The sequence below is a fragment of the Solanum stenotomum genome, chromosome 1 (assembly GCF_019186545.1).
Source record: "Solanum stenotomum isolate F172 chromosome 1, ASM1918654v1, whole genome shotgun sequence".
Lineage (NCBI taxonomy): Eukaryota > Viridiplantae > Streptophyta > Magnoliopsida > Solanales > Solanaceae > Solanum > Solanum stenotomum.
Genome location: NC_064282.1, coordinates 21,729,187 through 21,755,290, shown reverse-complemented (window position 1 = coordinate 21,755,290; position 26,104 = coordinate 21,729,187). Strand labels below are relative to the sequence as shown.

Here is a 26,104-nt window from a genome sequence, read left to right as displayed (position 1 = left end):
TCGCATACAAACATGTATCATAATGAAGCAAGAACAAACATACATCACACAATCATAGAATCAAACCATCACCTACCTCGAAACAAGCTTGAAACCTTTAAGAAACTTGATCCTTCCCTTTTTGGATTGATTTCGCTTGTTTTTTGTCTACAAACAATCAATATAATACGAGAATCAACAAACAATTACTAATTACCCGTATTACTAACAATTCTAACAACCCTAGATCATACCCATAATCCCACTACCCAAATTAAGGCTTTTCCCATCATAATTCTCATATCAAAACTCTCTCCCATCGATATTTACCCATTAGATTACGTTCTACGGATCGAAAAATGGATTCAGAGAGTTAAAACAGCCTTTAGCCTTAAAGATGGTGGAAAACTGTCAAGAATCGCCTGGGGTTCGTCTCCTTACTCTCAAAGTCTAAAAGTGCATAATAAAGACGTTTTGGGGTTTATTTCTAACTTAAGTCGGGTCGAGCCCGCGACAGCAGTCCTCACCCCGCTACAGCAGCCTCGCCCTGGAGACAGAAATCCCCGCCAAAGCGGCTTGTACGAAACAATGAGCTATTTTAATAATTCCAATATCTCATTTCACAACACACCTTCAACCAACGAACTCATAAATTACCCGTTCACGCCAAAATTGGTTTCAGGAGTTCTACTTACCCGAATTCAATTTTGTTAAGTCGTACGGATTCCTTAACGCGTTATCTATATACTCATGTGATCAAATTCATAATTAGATAACCCAATTGCTACCAGAAGACTTTAATGACTCCGATTTCGTCCAAATTTGGACTAGGTTGGAAAATTCCAAGTTACTACGAAAAAGTTTTTCGACCCAAAACTTTTCCACGTTGACTTTTCTATAACGACGAAACCTGGTCGTTACATTTACATAGTTAAATTCTTTATTAACACATATATACTGACATCTCTAAGATATAATCGCATATCATAATTATAAAATAATAAAATACAATAGTAATTACGCTATAAAGGTTTAAAAAATTAAGAAAAAATAGATAAAAATATTTATGAATTGAAGTTGAAGGCCCGAAAAAGAAACAACAATAACTACGAAATTAAAGAATCTACATAAAATCTCAAGAACACACTAGAATAGAAGAAAATGAAGATCTACACAAAAAATAAAAAGGATGATCTATGATGGCAAATATGTATAGTTTATTTCATATTGTAATTTTAAAGAAAATATATTATTCTATTTCTTAAATTTTGTGTTCAATTTGTTGAATTACAACTAATCTACACTATGAGAGCTCTTTGGTAACTTTGGCTACAGATAAAATATTATATTTAAACTCTGGTACATATAGAGCATCATGTAATTCTCATGTGTCTGTGAAATTACAATTACCCGTATGAGTCACAAAAGTCACACCTCCATTAGGTAACATACCTTCATATTTTATCAGGCCTAACAGTTTGCACATCATGTAGCACATTTAAGGTAGAAACCATATGGTTGGTTGCACCACTGTCAATTATCCAGGGTAAGTCTATAAGTTTAGTGATATTAGTGTGAGCCATATCTGCCATATTAGCCATCACATTAGCAGTTGAAACATCTTCATCTAGCATGTGTTGAATGTGATTATGTTGATTATCAGTTAGATGAGGTGCTCTGGGTATATCTCTTGATAGATCTCTCATACCCGAATGCATTGGAGAGGAATTGTTAGCCTGAACATTATGAGCATTATAGATATTGTTACTTGTCCTCTTCTTTTTGAATTTCCAATCTGGTGGATAAACATGAAGTCGAAAACAATTATCTTCTACATGTCCTTGATTTTTGCAATAATCACATTTCTACTCCCAATTCTTCTTGCCTTTATAATATTGATTCGAGTTAGATTGTGAAGTGGTTCTTTTACTATCACGAGGAGGCCCTCCCCTTTCTGTAATAAGAGTAGTTAGATCTGTACCTTCACCACTCATTGATGAGGACGTAATTAATCTTTGACTCTCTATCTCAACAAGCATAGCATAAGTTTTGTTAATAGTGGGCGTGGGTTCAACCATCTAACTACGCGATTGATCATAGGTTTCATTCAAACCCATCAAAAACTGCATCAATTTTTGTCTCTCCATATACATAGACAGATCCTTATAATTTGGACAATTACAGGGTGGAGGTGTAATGCTAGCAAATTTATCCCATAGATTTCGTAGCTTAGAGAAATAAGTAGGTACAATATCAGTACCTTGTACAGAGGTGGCTATGGCTTTATACAATTGATAGATTTTTGAAGCATTCACTATGTCAAAATGCTCTCAAAGATCCTCCCAAACAGCTCGTGCACTAATTGCATAAACAATGTATGTATGCAAATCTTGAGTTATAGAGCTCATAATCCAGCCTTGAACAATCGCATTACATCGATCCCATTGGTGCCCTAATTCAGTCCTGAAATCCTTTTTTTTCTAGCTGCCATCAACAATACCAAACTTGTTATTCCCAAGCAATTGAATTCGCATGACCCTGCTCCAAATAGAGTAATTATCGGATCATGTTAGCTGCATCGGAATAATAGAGGTACCAATGGTGTCGGAGGAATGTAAAAATAGCGGATGACTGTGATCAAACTTGAGGTTCGCCATTGATGCCAATTAGCGAAGCAGTGAATCACATAAATCAGCTTCAGTAGAACTCAGAATCGTGATTGTTTGGCTCTGATACCATGTTGAATTACAACTAATCTACACTACGAGAGCTCTTTGCTAACTTTGGCTACAGATAAAAGATTATGTTTAAACTATGGTATATATAGAACATCATTTAAATAGATATTATTACGTAAATCAAATGAGATGGGAACAAATAATTATACAAGATAGTAACAACGTACCATATAACTTTTTTTTTTTGCTCATCCAACTCTGTCCGTTTAAAAATAAATAAAATTATTTTAATTATTTTTTTATTGCATCATATTCTCCGATTTTAAATTTCTTTTTCAAACTCATGATTTATCCTAAAATGTTAGTTAAATACTGCATATAAGTGGTGAATCCATATTTTTCATATGAGTTATCATCTAACAATCGAAGTTATCATTTACCCGTGCTATATTTTATGATTTATAATAGATATATGATTTGATGTATGTTGTCTTTATTCGATTTATTCAAACGAACAAGAGATTATCATATAAATAATTTTCATTTTTATTATGTATATCAAATAAGAAAGTTGAGAATCAATAACTATGTATATCAAATACGAAAGTTGAGAATCAATACCAATGTTAAAATCACCCTTTTAAATAAGTTATCTAAAAAGTCAATGCAAATATGTTGACAAGTTATTCACATTTTTTATCATGCATATATATGAGTTTTCTTACTTTCAATGACAAATGATTTTAAACGATGACATATAATATTTTATAAAGTTAATATATATTATTTTTTATGCTTACTTTGATTAATTTAAATATATCCAATCGTAATATAATTTATGTAGTTCGTGTTAGAAATATGCACTAAGCATTTGAAATTAAATTAAAAGTGGTTAGACTAGATTAAATTTTTAAAAATAGCAATGCTCAATTTTACACTGTGCGATAGCTACAATAACTAATTGCATTTAAAGATTTGAAAATCATGCCAAATTTTAGAAGAAGATTGTGAATCTAATAGGGGGATGTTGCATTCACAAACAGTAAAATATGTGAGGTATAAAATTTGTGACTTCAACCTAAATGATTGTAATTGTAATACTCTATGGTGTAGTTTTATTCTAATAAAAATGCAAAATAAAAAAATAAAACATCTCACACAATAATAACATGATCATAATTAACTATGCCACAATATATCAATACACAAAATAATATTCTTTCAACATAAAAAGTAATTACAATCGGATCCAAAATGTGTTTCTCATATAATAATCATTGTAAATCTGTTTGAGAAAAACGTGCTAATAAAATACAAGTACAATATAAACATTTATAATTTTTATCAAATTTAACTTAAATGATAAAGCTATGTAACTATTTCATAAAATTACAATCTATCAAAATAAATATATTTCTTTTGTATATCACATTTTGATCTATTGCAAATATTATAAAGTGATAATTTAAATTAACATGTTTAATTTTGTATATGATCTAACGTCATATACAACATAAAAAAAGGAATTGAACATTCACAAAATTTCCACGAGCCAAACAATGAATTGATAGTAAATTTTGTTACTCTTATAAAAAAGATTAATGGTACGGACCGTAATATATAAAGAATTTTTCAAAGTTATAGATAAATGTCCATAAAATTTGTGTAACAACAATTTTGAATTTTTCCATACATTCTGTTGGAATGATTGCTAAGTTTTACTTCATAGCATATTATATTATGTTTTATTATATCGTATTATTATTTAAATAAATTTAATATTTTGATAGATTGATTTTTTTTTTCGTTATTATATAATCCCACGTATCAATAATTTAAAAAGGTAATAGAAATATAGGATATAAGGTAAGACTACTTAAAAAAAATAGAATAAAGGATAAAATGACGTTATTAGAAACTAATAAATAGATATTAAAAAATGGAGAGCTTAATGACGTAATCAGATCAACTGTTAAATAAAATCACATTCTTTATCGTTACAAAAAAAAACTTGAATAGAGGATAAAATAAGACTATAGAATGCTAATAAATAGAGATAAAAAAAAAAGGAGGGGTTAATGACGTAATCACATCAAATTGATCGTTAAATAAAATGTTTTTTTTATCATTACCAAATATAGATTTTGATGTAACAACAACATAATGACATCAAATTGACAGTAAGATAAAATAAGATTTTTCGTTGTACCAAACATAAGATATGATAGAATTTACTAATTAAAAATTAAAATAAATATTATATTTAAACTAACAATACAATAAAATAAGTAACAATAATCCAAACACATTATAAGCGTGTTTTACTTCATCACCAAATCAATCATTAGACAAACTAAAAATTTTTAATTTTAAAATAACAACATAATTACATCAAATCAAATGAATTATGAGATAAAATAAGATTTTTCATCGTTACTAAGTAACAACCATCCACACACATTGTAAGCAGCCTGTACTTCATCATCTTCTTCTTCACCCATTTCACTTTCAATCAACCGACACAGAAAAGTAAACAACAAAAACAGGAAAAAGGAAGTAAAGGGAGTAGTTGAGTGATCAAAGAAATACTTTTAAAAAATGGTGAAATTAATTAAATAAAATGGAAATAATTGGAGATCTGATTTTCTCTCTCTATAGAGCTGTCGGTGGAGTGATTTTTCTCTCTCTAAAAACTAAAGCAAGCTTCACTAATTCTCAGTGACACTTGGACAGGGCAGCTCTTGTGTCGCTTTCGTCTCATCTAAGCTGAGCCAACTAGCCCTTTTATTAATTACCAAAAAATGTATTTTTCTTCGGACACGACATACTAACAAATACTATCTCCAGCTAATACGCACAGTCTACACTCCAATACCCCTTTCATATATAGCTGTGTATTTATTGGCACCCAAAGAAAGCAGAGGAGGAAGAGAGAGAGAGTGTGTTGTCGGCAATGCTCTGTTGATCTTTCATTTTCTTGATATTTTGGCTTCTGGGTTTCTCTCTTTATTTGATTTTATATTGTGGATCGAAGGATCTGGGGTTGGGTTTCTTGATTTATTGGATCTTGAGGTACTTTTTGCCCTCTTTTTTGGGAAATGTTGGTGGATTTTCTCTTTCTGATGAGGGAAATTTGATGAAATTAGAAAAAGGATGAATTTTGAGTTGTGGGGTTTTCAGTTGACTTGGGGGAGGGAGTTTACTTTAATTAAAATGCCTGTGATTGTTCTTCTTGAATGAATTCTCCTTCTAACTGAACCAAGAGCTAAATAGACTGTTCTTTCTTTTAATTTTGTGTTTTTTTTTTCTTTTCCTGATTTCTTTTATTTTACTTGGTGATTGAAATAGATCTGATCTGTAATTTGGGCATGTTGGTTGGCGACTTATCGGGCTGAGACTGGTAGCTGATTGCAAATCCGTTGTTTACATCTAAGTGGACTGACAATGGATCCAGAAGGTGATGTGAAGGTTAGTTCATGAAAGGAATACATAAAGACTCTACCTTTACCTTTTTTTCCTCACAATTGCTGTTTAGATTGGTGTGATGATATCATTTCTTGTCAGTTTCTGCTATGGATTTGGTATTTTGGCCAGTTAATTTGTATGCGGTGTTCCACTACCTCGTGCTCTGTGTCAGTATCAGGTTGAAATGTTTGTAGTAATTTGTCAAGAACTGAACTTTAATTTGTACTGTTGTTCCTATTGAATTTCAGGAGGTCTTAGAATGTTTAGATCTTTGATGTGAAGCTTAATTTAGAATTGCTCTACCTAGTGTGAGTAGAAGTAGTTTGTCTGATCTTGTATGATATGAGATTCAAGCTTGAATGATGATTTGCAAGCATATATATATATATGAGGAAGTCTCTTATTGTGCTGATTTTTTTGCATAGGGGAAGTCCTTGAAGACCTTAGGTGGTCAAGTCTGTCAGATCTGTGGTGATGGTGTTGGCACTACTGTGAATGGCGAGCCATTTGTTGCTTGCGATGTCTGTGCCTTCCCTGTTTGTAGGCCATGCTATGAATACGAGAGGAAGGACGGGAATCAATCTTGCCCACAGTGCAAGACCAGATACAAGAGACATAAAGGTATGGATGATTCTGATTGAGCAATTGAGTTGAATAGCTAATAGATCATTCAAGACTTGTTGGCCAAGAGAAGTAAGAGACCTTTAGTTTTTGAGTCTGGTACATGATTGTAGATGCTGACTGGCAACTTTTTTCTATAAGATGATAAAATGGTTTTGCTAAAACGATTATTTACCATCAAGAGAATATGCATGAAGTAAACTTGTCTTCATCCCAAGCAACAAAGAACACACTAAAGAGAAGAAAAAAAGGATCTGCATCTTGCTAATCTACTGAAAGATTTGAATGGCAGTTAACTCGATTAAGTCCTAGACTATTCTGATTTGAGATCTTGATGTGCTGTATTACTTGATTGTAACAGGAAGTCCTGCTATTAGTGGTGAAAGTGTAGAAGATGGTGATGCTGACGATGGTGCCAGTGATCTAAATTACTCTTCTGAAAATCTGAATGAGAAGCAAAAAGTGGCTGACCGTGTGTTGAGCTGGCACGCGACTTACGGGCGGGGTGAGGAGACTGGTGCTCCAAAGTATGATAAGGAGGTCTCCCACAATCATATTCCTCTGCTTACAAATGGAACAGATGTATGATTCACAGTTGCTAGCTTTTTATGTTATTATCTTCCCCCTTTCCTTGACTGTCTTGCCTGGTATAAGTAATTGAATGAGTGACTGAATGCTTGTTGTCTTCTTACCTCTAGGTTTCTGGGGAATTGTCTGCAGCATCACCTGAACGCTATTCAATGGCATCTCCTGGACCTGCTGGTGGTGCAAAACACATCCATCCACTCACATATTCAACAGATGCTAACCAATCACGTATGTTCCTGGTTTGTTCGACAAGTGGGTTACAGAATTATCTCTTCCTCATCTCTGATTCTAGATATTTGAGGCTCTATGTACTTTTCTTATTTTGGCAGCTAACATCAGGGTTGTGGACCCGGTAAGGGAGTTTGGATCCCCTGGACTTGGCAATGTTGCTTGGAAAGAAAGAGTTGATGGCTGGAAAATGAAGCAGGATAAGAATGTTGTGCCGATGACCACTAGCCATCCTCCTTCGGAACGAGGAGTTGGAGATATTGATGCTAGTACTGATATTCTGGGGGATGACTCTTTACTGTGAGTTTTTCTTTTCTTCTGCTGGCTATGTTATGTATTTCTGGTTTCTGAGTGGCTGTTTTGGTAGATCATCTCTGATATCTTTCTATTGTAAAGAAAATAAAAAAGGAGAAGAGAACAAAGTATTCTGTATTCGTGATATGTGCTGATCAGCATTCTGATGGAATGTTGAAGCATTCAAATTTTGTGTTGTCTTTGAATATAGAATGAGTTTCCTCTAATGGTACATCTTTGTTGGTGCAGCAATGATGAGGCTAGACAACCTCTTTCAAGGAAGGTGTCTATTCCATCGTCTAGGATAAATCCTTACAGGATGGTTATTGTCCTCCGGCTTGTCATTCTTTGTATTTTCTTGCACTATCGGATAATGAATCCAGTGCCCAATGCAATTCCGTTATGGTTGTTATCTGTGATATGCGAGATTTGGTTTGCAGTATCTTGGATTTTGGATCAGTTCCCTAAGTGGCTTCCAATCAACCGTGAGACATATCTTGATAGGCTTGCACTTAGGTAAGAGCTTGATCTTTTTCTCTTCGTTCTTTTCTTTTCTATTTTGTTTTGCTCGTTTCCATTTTTATTTCTTATACTCAGTTTTAATCATGATGTGCGGTAGGTATGATCGTGAAGGAGAGCCATCACAATTAGCTGCTGTTGACATATTTGTTAGTACTGTGGATCCTTTGAAGGAGCCTCCTCTTGTTACAGCAAATACTGTCCTGTCCATTCTTGCAGTTGACTATCCTGTTGATAAGGTGTCCTGTTATGTGTCTGATGATGGTGCTGCCATGTTGACATTTGAAGCCCTATCTGAAACAGCAGAGTTTGCAAGGAAATGGGTTCCTTTCTCTAAGAAGTACAGCATAGAGCCACGAGCTCCAGAGTGGTATTTTTCTCAGAAGGTTGACTACTTGAAGGATAAAGTTCAAACATCATTTGTAAAAGATCGCAGGGCAATGAAGGTCAGTTTTAGTGTTTGCACTACCTTTTGTTGTTTTCTGTTTGATGTGTGCTCATAATGTTTCTTGGAATCATAATACAGAGGGAGTATGAAGAGTTCAAAATTCGCATCAATGCCCTCGTTGCAAAAGCTCAAAAGGTCCCTGAAGAAGGATGGATTATGCAAGATGGTACACCATGGCCTGGAAATAACACTAGGGATCATCCTGGGATGATTCAGGTAACTTTTAATTCTTCTTTGTTGGATGTATTTTTAATTTTTAAGAACAAACTATATCAGTGTTTTTCAATTACTCTAACTTGCAGGTATTGAGGATTGGATCTTACTTTAATCCACGAGTTTGACATTGGTCTTGCATATTTTCGATTAGCTTTTCTCTGAAATTTAAACTTTTGTCGGGGCATTTTCTGTTCTGGGAGTAACTGTGTTATCTCTGTTTGTTGCGTACAGGTTTTCTTGGGACAAAGTGGAGGACTTGACAGTGATGGAAATGAGTTGCCACGACTAGTGTATGTTTCTCGTGAGAAGCGTCCTGGCTTCCAACATCACAAAAAGGCCGGTGCCATGAATGCACTGGTAAGTTGTTAATATTGGAGTAGTTTATCCCCCCCCCCCCAACCAACAATCTTGACATAAATGGGGCATCTTTATCATATACAATGATCGTGCAGGTTCGCGTGTCAGCGGTTCTTACTAATGGACCGTTTATGTTGAATCTTGATTGTGATCATTACATAAACAACAGCAAGGCATTGAGAGAAGCAATGTGCTTTTTGATGGATCCTAACCTTGGAAAATATGTCTGCTATGTACAATTCCCTCAGAGATTCGATGGTATTGATAGGAACGATCGATATGCCAACAGGAATACAGTTTTTTTCGATGTAAGTTTGGTGTTTTATGCAGTTCATGCGCTTTTATGAGATTATTTCATGTGGATCTTGGTGTGAAATCTTTTTTTGTTGTTGAACCAGATTAACTTGAGAGGTTTGGATGGAATTCAAGGCCCAGTGTATGTGGGTACTGGATGTGTCTTCAATAGAACAGCTTTATATGGTTATGAACCTCCAATTAAGCCAAAGCATAAGAAGGCAGGGTTCCTCTCTTCCTGCTTCGGTGGATCAAGAAAGAAGGGTTCTAAATCAAGTAAAAAAGGCTCAGACAAGAAGAAATCTAGTAAGAATGTTGATCCCACTGTGCCAATATTCAATCTGGAGGATATAGAGGAGGGAGTTGAAGGTATAGTTCAAATTACTAAATCTTTTCACTTCATGTTATCTTTGTCCAAGTACTTCACCAATCCCAGAATGATCACTCTGATGCTTTATACCACACCTTACTCAGCAACTCCTTTTAGTAAGTTGATTGGCAAAGCTGTTGCATCAGGGAAAAAAAAAGGAAAAATTGCAAGTTGCTAACTCCCCATGTATTTCAATACCAATACTTTTCAACATCAGTAGACAGTCACTTCCTTCATCATTTAGACTTATCTAACTTGTAGTTCATTGCTTTGGATTACCTCAAATATTCTTCATGAAATTACTTCTGAACTGGAAAATAGAAGATGACCCCTACCTTTAGTGAGTAGGACTTGTAGAGTACCCGGGACACACCAAGTAATGGTTGTTCGACAATTAGAATTTTGTCCTATATTCTTTTGCTTTCTTAAGAGTGAACCGTGCGTGTTCTCCTGTCTTCTGGAATCAGGTTTGCCATCGTCCAATAATGGAAGTAAAAAAATTGACAACAATGTCATTTCTAAGTCTGGATTGTGTTGGACCTGCCCTTGCAAACAGAAATATGGCTATGCTTTTCCTGAACCTTTTAAAATGGACCTAAGTTCAGATTTTAGAAATGTTGAAAAGAGGAGATGCACATGGAACTTCTTTATGCTGTTGACTAGCTTTTAGATTATCAATTAACCAATTGTGATCCAATCCATATTGTTGCTGTAGGAATTCTCCCCCATTACCTCACTTTATTTATTAGCTTGTTGAATATGGTTTTGTAAAATTTGTAACTGCTGATTGACACACAAAACTGCAAGAAGTATACTATTTCTAGGTAAGCATACACTTATGTGTTGCTTGCCCTCACCACTTCTTCTTACCTGTTTCAATTTGTTTGTCTGGTTTTGACTTGGGAAGGAGTTTAATAAAGTAAAGAAGATTTTTAAATCTTGTGGTCTTAAACATGTATGTGGAAGTTAGAATTAAAGAGTTTTCAAAAAAGGAAAGAGACATTCTTTTGAAATGTTAAAAAGAAGTTAAGGCAAACACATTGAAACAGGGGAGTGCTTACTAAGGAAACAGTAAAAAACACTAACTGTAGGCATGCATTTTATATGTTGGGTTAATGCTTCTTGATTACCATGCTAAAGTTATAAGCAAGGAATGCAACTCATCCCAGGCAAATACACTTCTATCAAGTTTTGAGAATTGAAGTACACTTTTGTCCTCTTTATGCTTCTTGTGCACTCATTCTTTACAGGATTATCCTATTTCTTTATGCTTGAAGTCCCATACGTTTATGTGGTGGTTCACTATATTCTTGAAGTTTTTCCAACTTCTCACACCCACTGTTTCTCCTCTCTCTTTCAATCATGAAATCAGGTGCTGGATTTGATGATGAAAAGTCACTTCTCATGTCACAAATGAGCCTGGAGAAGAGATTCGGGCAATCTGCTGTTTTTGTTGCTTCAACACTCATGGAGAATGGTGGTGTTCCTCAATCGGCTACCCCGGAGACCCTTTTGAAAGAGGCTATTCATGTTATCAGTTGTGGTTATGAAGATAAATCAGAATGGGGAACTGAGGTAATGCTGTGTTCTAGATTCCCGCCCCACCAGAGTCTAGGATAGGTAGGGAAGAGCCTGTAAGTGATGTGAATTAAGCTCACCATTTAAAAAGTTCTAGGATGAGTAGGAAATTGTAGATGGACAATCATTGCCACGGAACTCTATTAACTGAATTTTAGGTGACTTGTTACTTAGTATTTGACCTTCTGACAGAAAAAATAAACCAAAAAGAGATCCAGTGTCTAGTGTTATACCGAAAATAATATCTATTTCCTTAGATCTGGTGAAAGGAAAATGAGAGTTGCAGCATATACCCTTTAAAGAAAATGTCGAGCTACTTGTACATCACTAAATTCCCAGATGCATCGGTTTTTGGTACATTGTAGACACGAGAATTTCTTTGTGGTAGTACTTATTGTAGACTCTAACTGGACCATGATTGTTGTTACTATTGTGTGTTTGAATACTTAAATTTCGTTGTGTATGTGCAGATTGGATGGATCTATGGTTCCGTCACAGAGGATATTCTTACTGGATTTAAGATGCATGCCCGTGGTTGGCGATCTATATACTGTATGCCCAAGAGACCCGCCTTCAAAGGGTCAGCACCTATTAATCTTTCAGATCGTCTGAACCAAGTGCTTCGATGGGCTTTAGGGTCAGTGGAAATTCTTTTCAGTAGGCATTGTCCTATATGGTATGGATACAATGGACGGTTGAAGTGGTTGGAGAGATTTGCTTATGTCAACACCACCATTTATCCAATCACTTCCATTCCACTTCTTATATACTGCATGCTTCCAGCTATCTGTCTACTTACTGGGAAATTCATTATCCCTCAGGTTAGCATTGGATCTCTAAATTCTTTACATGCTTGTTATAACTTGGCTTCTTTTGCATATCCAAGGTTATTTGATACTACTGTTTATATGACACTTTTTTCCCTCTCTTAAGAAAAAAATGACACTTTTCTAGATCTAGAAATAATTTTACTTTTAAATTTTCATTTAACCATTAATGACGTGATTATATAGCCACAGAAATGGTATGGCATGTTTAAGATCACAAGTTCTGAAAGTCAAAAGTCTTTCTTTCTTAAGCTCCGGGCCCAGTCAAACACTTTCACAGTCTTATATGATAAAAAGTGCACGCCTTCATATAAAATGAAACAGAATATTGTATTTGCTACACACCTATGATCCCCCCATTTAATTTGAGTTCTTCAAGTAACCCGTCAGTTGGTCTTAAACTGCACGTAGTTGCTAAACTTGTCCTTACATTGAACATACTTTCTTAAGTTGCTTTAACCCTTCGGGGTAGCCCAGTGGTTTGGGTTTGGGACTTCCATGTTGGAGGTCTCAAGTTTGAAACCCCTTGCCAGCGAAAGCAGGATTGCCTAGTGTGGGCTACCTCTCCTATGTGGTTTGCGAGCTATTGCATAGGAGCGAGGGAACCCCCTGTGCGCTACCCTTTGGGGTTTTCCTTGTCATCCAAAAAAAAAAGTTGTTTTATCATACATTTACCAAGATATCATTTCATAGGATTTATGATATGTTTATTTTACTTTTGCAGATTAGTAACCTTGCTAGCATCTGGTTTATATCCCTCTTTCTTTCCATTTTCGCTACTGGTATTCTGGAGATGAGATGGAGTGGTGTTGGAATTGATGAATGGTGGAGAAATGAACAGTTTTGGGTCATTGGTGGTGTGTCAGCTCACCTGTTTGCCGTCTTCCAAGGGTTGCTCAAAGTGCTTGCTGGTATTGATACCAACTTTACTGTCACATCCAAGGCATCAGATGAAGATGGGGACTTTGCGGAACTCTACTTGTTCAAATGGACAACTCTTCTTATACCCCCCACTACTCTCCTCATTGTAAACCTGGTAGGAGTTGTGGCCGGCATCTCATATGCCATCAACAGTGGTTACCAATCATGGGGTCCCCTCTTTGGTAAATTATTCTTTGCTTTCTGGGTGATCGTTCACCTTTACCCCTTCCTCAAAGGTCTCATGGGTCGTCAGAACCGGACACCCACTATCGTGGTCGTGTGGTCTATTCTTCTGGCCTCCATTTTCTCTTTGTTATGGGTGCGGATTGATCCCTTCACAACAAGAGTTACTGGACCAGATGTTCAGGCGTGTGGTATCAATTGCTAGGAAGGAACTCTCAAAGTTTTGCATGCAAAGCAAATAATAGCGCGAAGGTCATCCAAGTGATGTTATCAACCATGCAAAATGAGTTGAAGATGTTCTGTAGCTGTGTAATCTGTCATGTTTTTCATCCAAACTTGGGTGTGTCCTTGTTGTTTGTCCATGTGAAGTGTACTTTATTTTGTGCAGAATGTAGCCATGTAAAAGCTCCTAATCGATCCAAGATCAAACAAGAGACACCAAATCAAAATTTGCTCCCTGTTCTAGGTTTTATCCCCAGATAGGAACTCTGCTTGATGTATACGAATTTCATATTTTGCCCCATTGAGATGGATGCAATGTTGTAACTTATAGTACCCTTAATGTTCTAGTGTATTTTATTTATTCATTCAAAATTTTGTGTTGCAACATGAGGACTCCAAAGGTTATTTATATGACAAAATTAGTTTGTTGTCCTTGTTCATTTTCCTTCTTTGAATTCTCCTCAGCTCTGAGTATCTTGTTTTAACTCTGAAAGTGATCTCTTTATTCTTTCTTCATTTATCACTTTGTATAAAAGACTGATCGATCTTGACTTACCTAAGTGTGGTACTAGAAGTTGAGTATAGTAAAAGATGATCCAGAGCCATCACTGTTTAAGTTAGTAATGTGAAGTTGAGGGCATTTTGGCATATTGGTTAGACTACTAGGAGGACTATTACAATTAGATTAGCCTCACTCAGCATATGAGTTGTGAAAAGGAACCAAAGACTTTTCACTTCAATCACAGCTGTCCCAGGCCCCAGTATCTATCTAAGCTTCAATTTTCATCTACTAGCTAATAATTTTGTATATTGTCCCTTTCAGCATTGAAGTGCTCTCCATTTTCTCTTTGGCAATTCAACTTTTTTTCAGGTAAAAGAGGTATTTTCTTGCTCTTCAATTGGTGAGACTAATTGATGGCTTATGCTTCTGTTGTTTCTCTTGCTCAAACTCTAGAGCAACTCAGTACCAGAATCCTAGGTTTGTTTTCTGACCCAAAAATTCAATCTTTAGCTGCATCTCTTGATTATTTCAAAGCCTTTCTTGATGATAGTAGCAAAAGTAGTTATTATCACCAAGAAAATATCAAAGATTTGGTTGGAAAGTTTAGAGATGCTCTCAATGAAGCTGAGAATATTATTGAACTAAAGATTTGTGAGATTCATCAAAGAGGAAATGAAGATTTAGTTGGAAGTTTAGTACCAGTAGTACAGAAGATTGAGTTACTACGGGAAGAGTTGGTGCTGAGTCTTGAGACTTGCACAAGCCATGACCATGACATTGAACCTGCTGAAGATCATTTCGAGACGAGGCTTGGAAGTCCATCTAGACCTAGTTTTAATGCAAATTTGGAGAATGATGTTGTTGGTCTTGATGATGATTTGGAGAAGGTTATAGAAAGGCTACTTGGGTACTCATCCGAGAGAGAAGTCGTTGCAATTACAGGTAGGGTTAATTTGACGTATGATCATTAAACTTTACCTATTAAAGTACATTATGGATAGATTTTGTTGATATAGGACTAAATCAAATTAAGTTGGTGACTTTATTGTTATAGAGAATAAAAGTAGCAAATTTTCTATTATAGTGAGTAAAGTTCAATTATTTTAATGCAGCAAAAGTAGTTGTCACTTTACTTTTATAAAAATGGATAAAGTTAAATGACACATGTGAGATCAATCCTTACAGGTATGGGTGGGATTGGCAAAACGACACTCGCTAAAAAAGCTTATGATTATCCTCGAATTAGGTCTCGCTTTGATGTTCATGCATGGGTTACTGTATCTCGAGAGTATGGAATGAGGAGATTGCTGTTAAGTCTAGTCCGTTGCATTCCAGGTATGACGACAGACAAGCTTGTAGAGAAAACTGAGGATCAGTTAGCGGAGTCATTATATAGAAAACTTAAGGATCGAAGATATCTTATTGTCATTGATGATATTTGGAGTACTAAAGTTTGGGACGATGTAACAAGATGTTTTCCAGATGATGACAATGGGAGTCGAATCATATTAACGAGTAGGCTTAAGGATGTGGCTGCTTATGCTAATCCTGATAGCCCTTTGCATGAGATGGGGGTCTTAAGTTTATATGATAGTTGGAAATTACTCTCCATTAAGGTATTTGGGGTAAATGATCTTTGTCCTTCTGAGTTAGAGGATATCGGGAAGCAAATAGCGGAAAGATGTGGTGGACTTCCTTTGGCAATTCTGGTGGTTGCAGGGCATCTTTCTAAGATTTCTAGGAGAAGAGAAAGTTGGATCATTGTTGCCAAGACTGTTAATTCAGTTGTTGCGAACGATCCTGATAAATGCCTAGGAGTGCTCGGTATGAGTTACAATTACCTGTCGAACCACCTCAAGCCATGCTTCCTCTCTATGGGTGCTTTTCCGGAAGATTTTGAAATAAAAGCTCGGACATTGATCCAAGTTTGGGTTGCTGAAGGGTTTCTACAAGCAGAAAGGGTCAAGAGCTTGGAAAAAGTTGCAGAAGAGTGTTTGGAGGATCTTATTAGTAGAAATCTAATAATGATTAGAAAGAGGAGGTTCAATGGTGAGATCAGAAGTTGTGGCATACATGATTTGTTGAGGGACTTGAGCTTAAGAGAAGCTCAGAAAGAGAAGTTCCTGCACGTGACATCAACTCGATATGTTTCAAACTTCCTAGCACAGAGGAATGAGGGCCGTGGCTTCAGTTTTCTTTCCAGCATTTCTCTAAATGATTCTAGTGAGTTGTCATCTCATGTAACTCGATCGATGTTTTTCTGGGGTAAACTGTTAATCTCTGCTCCGCCTCATAGGCAAATTTCCTTATTCGCGAGCTTCAAACATATCAGAGTGTTGGCAATTTTTTCTCATATGTTTCCTGCATTTCCAGCTGAGATAACACAACTAACTCATCTAAGGTACCTTTGGATTCAATCAAATGGTGGTCTCCCCGCCTCAGTGTCTCATCTCTATAATCTGCAAACCTTGGTATTTCAACAGCCGGAACTGTATTATATGCACAAAACTTTGGTTCTGCCTCGGGATATCTGGAACATGACACAGCTAAGGCGTCTGCGTCTACTGAGTGGCAACTATCTGTCTAAGCCTAAAAGAAGTACCACAACAGACGATGTTTTGGGGCTCAGCAATCTGGAGGAACTTTCTCACTTATGTTTTTCTAGCTGCACAGAGGAAGTTTTTTCATGCCTTCCCAATATACGTAAACTGAGTATCCTCGATGCTGCATCAGATGATGCATCTGAATACTTAAAAAATCTGGCACATTTAGAGAAACTTGAAACATTGAAATGCATCTGCTATGGCCAGAAGCGGCTCACCTTGTCAAACTGGTGTGCTTCCCTAACATCTGTTAAGAAGTTAATATTATCCGGTTGTCTTCTGCTTTCTGAAGACATGGCAAGTCTAGCTGCATTGCCCAATCTTGAAGTGCTTAAACTTAGAGATAATGAGTTTGAAGGTTGTGCGTGGACACTAAGTGATGAAGATGAGTTTAGCCAGCTAAAGTTCCTACTGCTTTCTGAGCCACGTCTAGTGAACTGGGAAGCTGGTAGTGTTAACTTCCCAAACCTTCAAAAGTTAGTTTTGAGGAAATGCATCCGTCTTGAGGAAATACCTCTCGATATTGGAGAGATATGTACATTGGAGATGATTGAACTGATTTGCTGCAGCTCTTCTGCTCAGAATTCAGCAAATGAAATTCACGAAGAACAAGAGAGCATGGGAAATTCTTGTCTTGACATAAGCGTTTATGGTAAGTTTTCCCTTTAAATATCAGCTGAATATAGTTAGTCAGCATTAGTTTCAAATTCTGAGCTTTCCTAATATGAAATATTTCTTGAAATCACACATTGAGTAGCTCGAAATTCTGACTGATCGATGACTTTCTCTCTTGCAGCTGATGATGATGAATCTTCCTCATTGTTCGACTTCTGGAGAGCAGTACTAGATTGAACTTGAGTTGAGAAATCTGTATTTGACTGGCTAAGTTTCTTGTTATTGTTACTTCATGTAATTATAGGTTTCTAAACAAATAATAGTTTGATTCCACTGGTACTTGTAGATATCCTGCATGTTATTACAAACATTTAATGTTAGAAGATATATGCTCACTGAACCTTCGTAATATCTAACAATCGAGTCTTATGTTAGTCATATAAAACAATAAACACTAACACATGGAAATATAGCTTATGAAGTCTAGCTTCCAAACAAATCAAACGGTTCTTGATTTGGATAACAAATGGTCATTTATCTAGTGATATGTAACATAATTTCATTTTGTTATGAAAAATATTTGAAATCTATGGTCATACGCATACTTAAAATCTCTGATATGACGTGTGCAACATTAGCAAAAATTAGAACTAAAAAAAGAACCATTATTGCTAAATATGTTCTACCTTACTCTTAGACTAATCTACAATGAGTTATGTTTAAGTAAATATTTCATTCGTCTTTCTAGCAAATTTTAACGTTCTCCCTATAAATACTTTTGATTTACTTACTACATAATCATTTTACTAAATTTTCACAAAATTGTCGAAAAAAGTAATTTTACACCACAATTTTGGTGAACTCTAATTATTTGGTTCATTGTTAAATTTAAGATGTACTTTCATTGCATGATTTTCTCTTCGAAGAAATATTTTTCTTTATATAGTAGTTTAATGTACATAATCGGAAGATGAAAGGACAAATAGGTTTAGATTTTGGATTGAAAATAATTATTTTATTCAGTGTAGTAAGTTCTATTCCTAAACCTTCAAAACACGCATTTCAATTACCAAGTCTATATGAATTGAAAGAACTTAAAAGTACAATCAACTTTTTTTTTTTGGTAAACAAGATGATATATTATAATTTAATATGCATCAGTACAAGTAAATGGCCGAGTATGGCTAGTAACGTTTGGGAAAGGGATTGGGATTACATTATACACATTAATACCTTCTATAGTAGAAGACGACTTTTTTAGCCTAACATAAAGAGTTCCTACTTTGTCTGCTTCTGTTCTACTAGAAACAATAAATGGAGGAGTTGTCCAAAGTACAAGGGATTTAGCTTCCTTCAATCTAGACCCCTCCTTAGCCAAGGTATCTGCCACTTGATTTTCTTCCCTATATTTATGTTGCATCGAAGAGTTTCCAAGTTTAAGTAGAAAGCTCCTTGCAATCAGCCAAAATATTAGAGTAAGATGGATGATCATTTGCTAGACAGTGAAGGATATCTTGACATAGTTTTCAACCTATTCTATAAAATATCTAAATTTTCTAAAATAAAATTTAATTATTTAAAAGTTTATATAAATATTATAAGTCCCTATAGGTAATGATTCAAAATATTTACAAACTATTTGTAAGAATAAGATTAATGTTTTAATCTTTTTTACAAAGAAAATATTAAAAAGTTTTGAAATAGTTCAAAAGGCTATGTTTCAAAATTTTCATTTTCTTAATTATATTTTTTCATACAAGCACATCTTCTTCATGTTTATGACCTTCATTGGCCAAAAGGTCATACAATTATTTGCCTCTCTCCAAATATATGCAATAACAGTCGCATTATTGACTTCTAACAATTATTTGCATTTTTTAATACTTGCCCTAAAAAGATAAAATTATATGTCATCAAGTTTAATAAGCTTAACAACAATTAAACAATTTGTTTCAAGGTCTCTTTGGTTTAGTTCTTTTCACTTTACCAAAAAAAAAAAACTTTAGTTACGTCACTCTTCCTTCAAAAAGAAAAAGGAAAAAAAGACCATTTTGGGCAAGAAGTTGAACTCCTAGTAAAGATTTGGCCCGTGTTCTCCTGAGAAAGGAAGAAGCTCAATTGCTTGTCGATTAAAAAAAAATCCTTTGTCAAACAATTTTGGACCTCAGAAAAAAAACAACATAAAATCTCCGAAAAAATGTGTTTTCAAGAATCTGCAACAGAAGATTCAGCCACCAAGTCCACTGCTCTCTACCCCATCAATTTCCCATTTTTTCGAACCCCCAACTCATAATGGTTGGAACTATTTCTGGGTCTGGAAGATCATTAGCTGAAACTCACTCTACTCCATGTTTGTGCTTGAATCCTAGTCTTAACTCAGGCAGCACTAATTTTAAGAGTAATAGGGAATTGGGGTTGTGGAGAAGCTTTAAGGGGAGAAAGCAGTTGAATTTAAGTAGCAGTTTCTTGGAAGCATGGTGTGAGTGGAGGTTATCTGCAAAGATGGTATCTTTGGCTTTAAATGGAGGTTCAAGAAAGAGACAGAAGATTAGGAAATTCACTGTTGTTGGTGGGTTGGAAGTGGAGGATGATGATTCAGGGGAAGATGTTAAAAATGTAAGTTTTTTTGTAAATTGTTACTACTTTTTTTTATTATTATTACTAGGAATTAGACCAGAAATTTTCCAATGTGAAGAATTGATTGTGTTCTTTATTATCTGCTCGTACATGATAGTGGGATTCTATAAATTGATTAGCAATAGTGAATTGTATAGTGGATTCTGTTGAGCAAGCTTCAGCTTACTAAGGACGTGAACTTAGATGGGAGGTTATGGAGGACATGGATTAGGGTAGGAGGGTTAGTTAGGTAGTTGAGAGTTGTTTCACTTTTGCTTCCATACTAGTAGTTGTAGCATTACTCAGGGAAATCTTGGTTTTCCATTTTTGTTACTATTTGATGTTTCTTGCACTTTGATTATCATAATTTTTTGTTGTAGTGACTGTTCCTTTTTAATATGCTTTGTCTTACGGTCATTAGCATTTTGTATTGGATTCTTCAGTCCTGCTGTTTTTGTTTTTCAAACTGCTTTGTAATGCTTTTACCTGCGTTAAGGTCCATCGATAACAACTGCTCTACCTCCCAAGGTAGGGGTAAGGTCTGCTACACACTAGCCTTCCCAGACTCCATTTATGGGATTACACTGGGTATGTTATTATCTGCTCACAGTGATTCTGTGTATTTATGACAAATGTATTATCTTTCATTGACATGGGAATGTTGAAGTTTGTTGCAATAGTTTGTAGATAGAACAACCTTGACTGAATGTTGAACATTTCCTTGTTGGTTATAAATCCTGGGAAGAAATGTGAACATCTATAGAAATTGGATATAAGTGAACGGGTATGGTCAAACGGGAAATTTTTGGTTGTGTTGTGTTAATTGAAGGTTTTTACAGTTGATTATAGACTGCTCTCGTTGGGCTTTAGCGAAAAAAACTTGCAAATTTATACTTTTAATCATCAGTTTGAAAAATGTTTAAAATGATTAGGGGATAAGGTAGCTGTCTTTTGTATGGTTAGACGAAGGAATCTCAATAATATAAATTCATTGCTTAAATTGTTTTCTGGTCTTTTTTCCAAATGGCTTGTACTACTCCTTTTGTTGCAGAGCCAATCGATTCCTCCACAGGTGTAGTTAGCTAAAGTTTGGTTCATTATTACAGTGCTCTCTTTGTTGATTCTGCACTTGAATTTTGTCCATCCATAAAAATGAAATCTGCTGAAACTGTTTTATCCTCGGTTTGCTGGAACTGTATGACTTCAAAGTGAACCGTGTCCGATCTCCTTTTGCAGTTCCGTTTTTACTTGATCATAATCAACTCCTTAAGTGATTGGCATTTGCAGGAAATAATCAATGTTATCACTTACAAAGCTGTACGGACTGTTCTTCAACAACTCTATGAGATGAACCCCCCACAGTACACATGGTTTTACAAGTAAGTTTAGATTTCTTTTCTTCTTAAGCGTATCCACTCTCCAGATATGATGATCCTCTGATTTAGCCCAACGATTCAAGTTAGCATTTAGGCTGTTGATGTTACAAAAACTGACACCTTAATCCAATTTAAACAAAATCATGTGAGGAGTGATCGATGCAAAGACCATCACAGTTTTGGTGTTATTGTTTTTTAATCCTTTAAATCAAGGGAAAGAGGAAAATAAATTGACAATTTCAAAGGAGATGGGCTCTAGATTGGATTGGAAGGATGGGAAGGTGGTTGTGGTTTAGTGGTAGTGGCTGTTGGTTAGAGAAGGCTGGGGAAAGGAAGTAAAAATGAATGCGGGCGAGGTAAACTGAGAGAGGGCAAGAAGCTGCATTGGAGGGGCAGTGAAAGGCCTGAACGGCAGCTGAGGCAGTTATATGCTTTGTTAGAACAAGGATAATACAGATAATAATAATATTAAAGACCCAAAATAGGACTTGCTTGTCTTAGTGGACACGTCAAGATGTTTCTTGAAAATAGTTGGAGTCTCTCCCACGAGCAAATGGAAGAAATTCAACTAAGCCACACAACAAGTAGCACTCAAGAACGTTGATCTTCTATTCTTGATCTGTGGTTTCACCTTTTGGTCAATGTCTCTCAAATATTTTCAAGGGAAAGAGTTTTTGAAGTGCTTTTCTTTTATGAGAAAAGAAGAACTATTTATAAGATAAAAGTTCTTGTAAGAAGAGTTTTCATCAAATAACATTTATTAATAGGTTTGTGAATTTTGGACGATAAATGTATTTTTCAAAAGAACCTAACGTATAAACAAAATGAAGTGAAACCTATGGATTCACATTCATTCAATAAGAAAATCAAAACTTTTATCAAATGTATTGTTTCAAAAATAATTGAACATTTGTTCCAACATGCTTCTCTCGTCGTCCTTTGCTTTTTCTATTTTATTATTAAAATACGATGAGCGTTTTATCTCCTGAGCTTTTCTATGTTTTCCCTTTTATAGTGCATTTCATTTTTCATTTGACATTCTTTGGCTCTCTTGAAACTGTTTCTTTTTCCTTTTCCTAGATATCTGTTAATCTTGATTTGAATGGAAATACGGAAAATATTGTCCGAATTTGCTTTTCCACTTGAAAGGTAACATTAAATTTCTCCTGAGAACTTGTATTTTAAATCATCCATTCCCTAAAAAATGGCAGAAGTACTCACTACCCCCCTGAACTTAAAAGCTTTTTATACGGTGTACACCTAAACTAAATTTTGTTTTAATTACCCCCCCGAACTTGTTTATTCCTCTGTCGCGTGCACCTTTTTCGTCCACGTGGCGTAGAAATTGACAACACACTCTATTAGGCGCGTGAGGAAGTGATTTTTTGCCACATCACAAAGCTACAACGGTAAAAAAACGTAAAATCTCCATTTTTCTTTAATATTTGGCATATTTTAAACGAAAAATAGGGCAAAATGTAAATGAAAAGTAAAGGAAACAAAGATTAACACTTACTTGGTAAGAATTTCAGATAAATTTGAAATTTAATCGACCAACTTCACGTCTAGAAAACCCAAATCCAGAAGGAGTTCCGCGAAATCAGCCCTTATTCAAAAATAATTTTTAAACAATGAATTTTAAATTTAAGAAATTTATTTTTTGCAATATTAATTTATCTAGGTGGAAATCCACATCACCAATTTAGACAGTTGTCGCTCGCGTGTAGTCACAGCAGGAGTAGGTGGACGAAAAAGGTGTACGCGACGGAGGAATAAACAAGTTTGGGGGTAATTAAAATGAAATTTAGTTTAGGTGTACACCGTATAAAAAGCTTCAAGTTCAGGGGGTAATGAGTACTTTTGCCCTAAAAAATACCTTTTAAAATTGGATTATACTACCACTTTTGCGAGCTTAGTATGCTCTGATTTGGAGTCACCAAGGGAGTGACTTAGTGGTCGAATAAGTGGAATAATACCTCGGGAAGCTTGGTTCAAATCACAGTAGAGGTAATACTAGGTTAATTGTTCTCAGTTGTCCAAGCTTTGATGGACAGAGTTGATTATCTAATATATACCTGTGCTAGTGGGATTAGTCAAGATGTACACAAGCTAGCGTAGACACCACCGTTATATGAAAAGAAGAACAAAGCTCCAAACTGGAAGCACAGGGTCTAAAGTGTAGTTTCACCTGGTAAAAAGTAGCGAAACTGCTGTGTCAAAGAATCTTGTTTGTTCAATGGCACTGAGAGGTATGAGTCTTTTGATGGTTTTGCTCACTGGTTATTTCACTAATTTTTTTTATCCTTTTCCGTTTTACAGTTTTATAGCAAACCACGTGCCTAACACTGGGAAAAATTTCCTTCAACAGCTTTTCAAGGTAACATAGTATATATTGATAAATATTCTATCTTTCTATATGGAAAAAGTGAATATATGGCATGCAACTTGCAAGGATTTTCCCTCTGTCCTTCGCATCCATTTAAATATGTTTTCAAGGAAATAGCACTGTAATAATGTCCGCTTAGATTTAAGGATAACTACCCTCATATTAGCTGAGTTTTGCATTTTGTCTGTATTGTTATGTGTGTGTGATAGTTTCTAAAAGTTTCGCAGGAAAAGCGAGAACTTGCTGAGAGAGTGATGATTACACGTCTTAGCCTTTACAGCATATGGATGGAGGTATGCCACTTTGATTTTAGCTACTGCTTGATGTAAATGTTTTGCTCCTTCAAAAGTACCGTGTTCTTGAATTATACATATCTTTGTTCAAAAGCAGTCTATTGACCTGTTCTTTATGACAAACAGATAGTTTAATTTATGGCGAAAAGCGTACTAATCCCTTTTATCTATCTTCCATTCGTCTGTATTGTATCATGGACGAGTGGAAATTTGCTATTTCAACTGCAATGATGCAGAGGAAAGCTAATGAACATTCTGTGTTGGATGTAGAAATGTGATCATGCTGAATTATATAACAGAATATCTGATGAGAATGTGGAACTGATGCGTGAACGACTAGCTCAAACTGTTATATGGCCATCTGATGATGATGAGATTGCTGGAAGTTTGGATTAGCTAGCTCTCTTTGGTGTTTTATTTTGCCCTTCCTTTTTCCATTAGTCTTGATAGGCAAAACTGTATAGTGCATCTGATTGACCAATATATCAGGCTACATGTTTTTCATCCATACATATTTGATGTGACTTCAAGGTTGCAATCATTTCTGAATGTTTATAATGATTGGCAGATCACATAGAATTATGCCGTCATCTCTGTTGGGTTCTGAAGGGTGATTATGGCGTCATGCGGAAGCTTATAATTTGCAAATCATATGGTTGACAAATTAGACGACAAATAAAAACATACTAAAGATATATTATTAATATGGTTTGGTCAAACGACCTACATATTATAAAACTAATATAATATTGAAAAAGAACATAAATATGTTTAGGAGAAAATCTCCCCATAAACAAGACTCTTAACTGACTACATTGTGGATTCTCTTGTGTTTTTTATATGAGAAGAGGGGTCTTCAATTTATAGAGTTCCAAACTTTTCTTCCAAGGAAAGAATAACTCAAATATGGAGAATATTATATTTTCCTTTCAGGAAAAGTAAAAACATTTATGGTAATGTTTTGTCTTTTCTTTTAGGAAAAAATAAACTTAAAATAAGGTAAGAAAATCAGGACAAAACCCTAGCAATCTCATCTAAAAGCTTAAATTGTTTTTTATTCATTCATTTACTTATAAATTAGATTGTCACTAGTTCTCGCTTGAGTAGGTTCAGGACATGCAGCTCCATTTTTAATCCTCCCACTTTACTAAATTGTTTTATATTAATTTATTTTTTTTATATCATATAAAACAGTTTTGTAACCTTTTATTCTTGTTCAAATGAAAATGGATCCTAATAATCTGAAGATGTAAACATCCGTTAAATATTTAACTTTTCGTTTGTTTTTACCTTATTGGAAACATGAACATAGTTTGGTTATTTTACTGTCCAAAACAATTCAAAAATTACTTTAATAATTTATTTTTATAATCGTAATTACCATTTTAATAACTGTGCAGCCTGCTTGATGAATTACGTGATGAAAACAAGGTTCACCGTGTAAGACTAACTAATTATTACTCGGTTTCGAGATGGATTTCCTTGCGGGTGTGTCCACTTGTTTTCCTATTCAAGTTCTGATTCCAATTTCAGAGAGTTCAGATTCTTATTGTCATTACTTAGCATACACTGATTAAAGGGTTAAATGGTTAATTTTTCTTAACTTTTGATGAGTTAGGTTTTTTACGCAAAAAGTCAAGATTCTAAATAACCTTATATGACTTATTATTCTTTAATAACAATAAAAACGTTCATTTTATTCAAACCAATGGGAAAATGATTGTTGATTTGGAACCTTGGAGGGTTGTAGTTTTGGAAAGTGGGATAAACATGACACAAAAATGTGAATACATATCCACTGCATGCAATCCTCAACGTGTCAACAGAATATAGATTTACCAAAACATCATCATATACTCATCAAACATATAAAATGTTGTAACGTGTCAAGTGCCAGTTGCTCTTCTTATATCCTGACACGTATT

At 35.1% G+C, this 26,104-nt stretch overlaps 3 protein-coding genes across 3 annotated transcripts; all 3 read left to right on the top strand.

Moving 5' to 3' along the window:
- Nucleotides 1–5,445: 5,445 nt before the first annotated feature.
- LOC125875577 (cellulose synthase A catalytic subunit 3 [UDP-forming]) lies at nt 5,446–14,228 on the top strand. Its single transcript, XM_049556565.1, has 15 exons — nt 5,446–5,729; nt 6,006–6,125; nt 6,548–6,743; nt 7,105–7,325; nt 7,442–7,559; nt 7,661–7,859; nt 8,103–8,369; nt 8,473–8,818; nt 8,899–9,036; nt 9,268–9,393; nt 9,489–9,701; nt 9,792–10,056; nt 11,430–11,632; nt 12,106–12,456; nt 13,187–14,228. Exons 2-15 carry the CDS (start codon nt 6,102–6,104, stop codon nt 13,769–13,771), a joined length of 3,252 nt encoding a protein of 1,083 aa, XP_049412522.1. The 5' UTR covers nt 5,446–5,729; nt 6,006–6,101; the 3' UTR covers nt 13,772–14,228.
- Nucleotides 14,229–14,605: 377 nt separating this feature from the next.
- On the top strand, nt 14,606–17,799 carry LOC125875584 (putative late blight resistance protein homolog R1A-10). The gene is made up of 3 exons (XM_049556572.1): nt 14,606–15,232; nt 15,476–17,545; nt 17,690–17,799. The coding sequence occupies exons 1-3, from the start codon at nt 14,704–14,706 to the stop codon at nt 17,743–17,745; spliced, it is 2,655 nt and encodes an 884-aa protein (XP_049412529.1). The 5' UTR covers nt 14,606–14,703; the 3' UTR covers nt 17,746–17,799.
- Nucleotides 17,800–19,589: 1,790 nt separating this feature from the next.
- On the top strand, nt 19,590–24,758 carry LOC125875683 (chaperonin-like RbcX protein 2, chloroplastic). The gene is made up of 5 exons (XM_049556705.1): nt 19,590–20,124; nt 21,412–21,503; nt 23,820–23,877; nt 24,114–24,179; nt 24,450–24,758. Exons 1-5 carry the CDS (start codon nt 19,801–19,803, stop codon nt 24,573–24,575), a joined length of 666 nt encoding a protein of 221 aa, XP_049412662.1. The 5' UTR covers nt 19,590–19,800; the 3' UTR covers nt 24,576–24,758.
- Nucleotides 24,759–26,104: the final 1,346 nt, after the last annotated feature.